The 4,443-nt window shown below is 39.2% G+C and overlaps 1 protein-coding gene and 2 long non-coding RNA genes across 3 annotated transcripts; 2 read left to right on the top strand and 1 right to left on the bottom strand.

Moving 5' to 3' along the window:
* Positions 1-1,162: 1,162 nt before the first annotated feature.
* On the top strand, positions 1,163-2,103 carry LOC132254538 (uncharacterized). The gene is made up of 2 exons (XR_009466826.1): positions 1,163-1,796; positions 1,923-2,103. It is a non-coding gene; the product is annotated as an uncharacterized LOC132254538 (long non-coding RNA).
* A 131-nt stretch (positions 2,104-2,234) lies between these two features.
* On the top strand, positions 2,235-2,592 carry LOC132254537 (heavy metal-associated isoprenylated plant protein 9-like). The gene is made up of 2 exons (XM_059740392.1): positions 2,235-2,393; positions 2,479-2,592. The coding sequence occupies exons 1-2, from the start codon at positions 2,235-2,237 to the stop codon at positions 2,575-2,577; spliced, it is 258 nt and encodes an 85-aa protein (XP_059596375.1). The 3' UTR covers positions 2,578-2,592.
* Positions 2,593-2,646: 54 nt separating this feature from the next.
* Positions 2,647-3,803, bottom strand: LOC132254539 (uncharacterized). The gene is made up of 2 exons (XR_009466827.1): positions 3,090-3,803; positions 2,647-3,017 (listed from the first exon to the last, which is right to left on the bottom strand). It is a non-coding gene; the product is annotated as an uncharacterized LOC132254539 (long non-coding RNA).
* Between the last annotated feature and the right edge of the window lie 640 nt (positions 3,804-4,443).

The following is a 4,443-nucleotide window of genomic DNA, read 5'->3' as shown; positions in this document are numbered from 1 at the left end:
GCACATGTCAACTATACAAACTATGCAGGTCATGCAACTATGCGAACCATGCAAAAAGTGAGTCTAAAAGTGCCTAAGTGACTTAGGGCGAACTAAGTGGAATCTAACCTAAAGTGCACCTAAGTGAAGAAAACCTAAACTAAACTCGGGGGGCTGCCAAGGACACAATGAGGGGCCCGATAAATCCCTGAATCAAAGTCTCCAAGATGGCTCGAAGAAGATAGGCGATATGAGTAGCAATGGGTCACTAGGGAATTTACATAAAGTACTGTATGAACACTTAATAAAACATGTGCTAAGAAGATGAAATAGAGGGTCTGCCCCCCCCCCCCGGGGGGCCCCCTTTTGGGAATTTTGATCATTTAACTCTTGTGGGGCCAACAAAGGAGTTTCCATATTCCTCTTAGATGACTGTGTGGAAGGAAGCAAACTGGAAGGAACATTGTGGGATTCAACACCAAATGGATGTCACTGAGTCGGTATATTTGTCCATATGAGTTATCTAAATACAGTCTTTAGCTGCAAGAGTACTGTTAGCTTTAGCAGTGCCATTGGTTTTCATCCTCTATGCAGTTTGTTTCACATCTCAGGCGATAGGTTACATCAGACATTTGACTCTAGTGTTTTCTGCAACATTAAGGACTCCCAATGTGTAAATTCTTCCTCACCAAGCAATCGTTTTCAACAAAACAGATGGGACCATGCCCCTGCATTTTGTTTCTCGACAAAAAAGCTAACTTACAGCACAGTTTCATGCATCTCTGGTGGAACCATGCTTATTCTTCCTTACTATGCAGAACTTTACACGCAAAACCCTAACCCCTTTAGCATCCCCAAGTTTCATTCACCCCAGCTACTAAGTTACTAAAATACCTTCTTTTCCAACTAAATTGTATAGAAAGGATGTAGCACTAGGCTATTAGTACTAGACATGATAAGGCTACTTTTGGCAATATATTTATAAAAAGAGTTACCCGCCTCCACCCTAATAAACTCTCACGACTCTAAAACATATTTACATAGTAAAAAGAACTCGACTAAATACAATTACTACCAATGCAAACACAACATCCTTGTTCTATCCCACATGATTACATGACCACTCAGATAGACAAACATTTCTTATGAGGTCAAGCAAAAAAAGTGTCACATCAGAGTTTGGGATTGGTTCTGGTATCATTTTATAATGACCCATTTCCTCTAATATGGATGTCGGTCATTAGATTTAATCAGAAAAATTGACCTACTTGGTTTTGGTCATTGAAGATGTGTGGTGTCTCCCACACCAGATCCATTCTAAGTTTACGGACAAACTTGGCTTCCAGATTGCCTAGATACCTCGTCACACATGTCTGCCACTTGACCACATTCTCATGGAACCTTATAAACAAAAATGTAAAATCTACCAGTTGGTGGGTGATGGGAGTGCTTTCCTTCTTAATTATATGTATCATTCTCTCTTGCTTGGCTTCATCAGCCCTCCTCTCTTCTCTCTATAAATCTGCCGACCCTGCCCAGTTGTTATTCCCCCCCTTTCTCTTCTTCTCAGCCTTGGAGATTGAAAACAACTCCAAAAGAAATAGTTAAGTAATAGGTACCCAGAACAGTTAGTGGTGTTGCATGTGCTCTGGAATCAGTGTGGTTGCTTTATATGATAAAAACTGCACAACCCACCGCCCATTACAATCCGACTTCTACGTATAAAAGCTGCCTCCTCTCTTTTCTCAGGCCTCTCCCTCATTTTTCACTGAATCCTTCTCAGTTTGAGAGAATAATCAATGGGTGAAGAAGCTAAGGTGAAATGGGGCTTTAGGATTATTTTTCTGTTTCTTGAGTACTTCATTCTTTTCAGTGGATCTTACTTTTTTATGTATGATTCAGTCCTGCATTGATTTCTTTTATTGATAATGTTATCTGGGCAGGAACAAGCTCCAGCTGAAGTTAAACCAGAGGCAGAGGAGAAGGAGGAAAAAGCAGAGGAGAAGAAAGAAGAAAAACCAGAAGAGCAGAAGGAGGAACCTAAGCCACCATTACCATTTGTCTTGTTTGTAGATTTGCATTGTGTGGGATGTGCCAAGAAGATAGAGAGGTCCCTCATGAAAATAAGAGCTCTCTCTCTCTCTCTCTTTTTCTTCCTGTCCACGTGAATATAGTTCACTCACAGCTCTCTCACAGCTCTCTCATTACCTGATTCTTTGTCATTGTTGTCATCATTTACAGGAGTCAAGGAGGTTATGATTGATATGGCTCAAAACCAGGTGACTATAAAGGGAATAGTTGAACCACAAGCTGTGTGCAATAGGATAATGAAGAAAACCAAGAGAAGAGCTAAAGTCTTATCCCCTCTGCCTGAAGCTGAGGGAGAGCCCATGCCAGAAGTTGTTAGTTCACAGGTTTCATGCAGCAACTACTTTGAAAAATAAAATAAAATAAAATAAATTCTCCTGCTGATTTGATGGCATTTTCCATTTTCTCCAGGTTAGTGGATTAACAACTGTGGAACTCAATGTGAACATGCACTGTGAGGCCTGTGCTGCCCAACTCCCAATTGCAACAGCCAAAACAGATCAAGATTAATATACATAAACCTCAATTCTTTATCGCAACACTCATCAGATCAATATTAATCCACACAAATCCAGAACAGTCAAATCAAATCCAAGCAATTCGATTCCCAAATGCAACACCCACAACAACAAGATTCTCTAACATAATTGAAGAAGAATCAAATCGAACACAAAGAATTCAATCCAATTGCAACAGCTAAAACAGAAAGACTCGGTAAAATAAATCACCAACAATCATACCTCACGCAAACATTCTCTATTCTCAAAGCAAAAACTCACAAGAGCAAGCCTAGGCCTCCGAACGCCGATCCTCATTTCTGACCGCAACTGATCGAGTCAGTCCCGCTCTCCAAACCTCCTTAACAAACTTTCCTACCCGAACTTCAACGATGTCCCAGACTTAATTCCGTCAAGAAACGACCACTCCTGCTCTATCACGCCGATTTTGTTCTGCATGATCATCAGAACAACTATAAACAAAGCATAAAAAATTAAAAAAAAAAAACACGTCAAGAATCTCACATAGAGCGCCTCGGCGAGCTCGGGCCCCCAGAATCCCCTGCGGCCGGGCATTGCGTTGATGGCCGGGACGAACGCTCCTGACGGGCAGAGGGCCGCCGTTGGGTGGGATCCCTAGATCAGGAGGGTCGTCAGCCGGAGGAAACATCTCTTATCACAGCTTGAGTTTGGAAACGATACGGTGGCAGGGCTTGTTCTTGGAAATGACGTGAGATTTTCTCGGTAAAATGCGAGAAACAGATACGAAACAAAGCAGTAAAAATAAAAGAACCCGTCAAGAATCCCACGTAGAGAGCCTCGGTGAGCTTGGACCCCCCGAATCCCCTGCGGCTGGGCATTGCGTCGATAGCCAGAACGAACGCGAGGGTTAGGTTTAGAGTTAGGGTTTCTCCTGACGGGCAGAGGGCCGCGGTTGGGTGGGATCCCTAGATCGGGAGGGTCGTCAGCCGGAGGAAACATCTCTTATCACAGCTTGAGGTTGGAAACCATAAGGTGGTAGGGCTTTTTCTTGGAAACCACGTGAGATTTTCTCGGGAAAATGCGAGAAACTGATAGGAAAGCATGGAGTGAGGCTGTCTCTCAAATCTCGTTTATATGCGATTCGCTTTCAAGTTTTCTTGAGCGTTTCTTGGAGGTTGTGCTGAATAGAGCCTACCACTAATCGTCTGCATGAGAGCTAAGCTAACTTCACTTCTGAGTTCTGACAATAAATTTACATTTTTACCCTGGACAATTACCATAAAGGCACAATGGCCAAAAAGTTCCTAAATTTGCATTAAAATCAGACTCGTTTGTGAGCCAAAATTATCCTAAGGTTTTAAAAAAATCATATACCATAAACAGGTGAGAAGACTATCATTTTAATACGCATAGGTGATCAAATACATTTCTTTTATTTATTATTATTTATATTATAGCTAATAATTATGACAAAATTATTCTCTTTTATTTTTATTATTAGTTAGTACTATGAAATTTTAGTATAATTTTTATTTTTTTGGTTTTTTTATACAATTGTGATAAATTTTCAAAACTTGAAGAAAGAAAAAAAATGAAATTAACAAATAAATAGGATAAAAAACGATATTTGATGAAATTTTAAATTAATTGTGGTTAAGGACATTTAATTCAATCTCAAGAGAGGTGAGTGAAATTCAATTTATAAAGTAAATTTACTTTTTAGTTTTATTTAAAATTTATAACATTGTTTTTATCTAAATTTTTTGTTGTATTTGAAATGCAATTATTTTTTATGTTGTAAAAATTAAATTTACATTTATAGGAATTCAGTTTAATTTTAAAAAATCTATTACTATATATAAGATTTTTTTTTTTTTTTTTTTGAAATTTGATGATA

Source organism: Vitis vinifera, chromosome 10, assembly GCF_030704535.1.
Source record: "Vitis vinifera cultivar Pinot Noir 40024 chromosome 10, ASM3070453v1".
Lineage (NCBI taxonomy): Eukaryota > Viridiplantae > Streptophyta > Magnoliopsida > Vitales > Vitaceae > Vitis > Vitis vinifera.
Note: the sequence above shows the minus strand (reverse complement) of the source record. Positions and strands in the feature narration are given on the sequence as shown.

Excerpts from the sequence above, each read along its gene's own strand:
- LOC132254537 (XM_059740392.1), top strand. The coding sequence starts at position 2,235 with ATGATTGATATGGCTCAAAACCAGGTGACTATAAAGGGAATAGTTGAA. Across the intron at positions 2,394-2,478 it reads CAGAAGTTGTTAGTTCACAG|GTTAGTGGATTAACAACTGT; the intron begins GTTTCATGCAGC and ends CATTTTCTCCAG.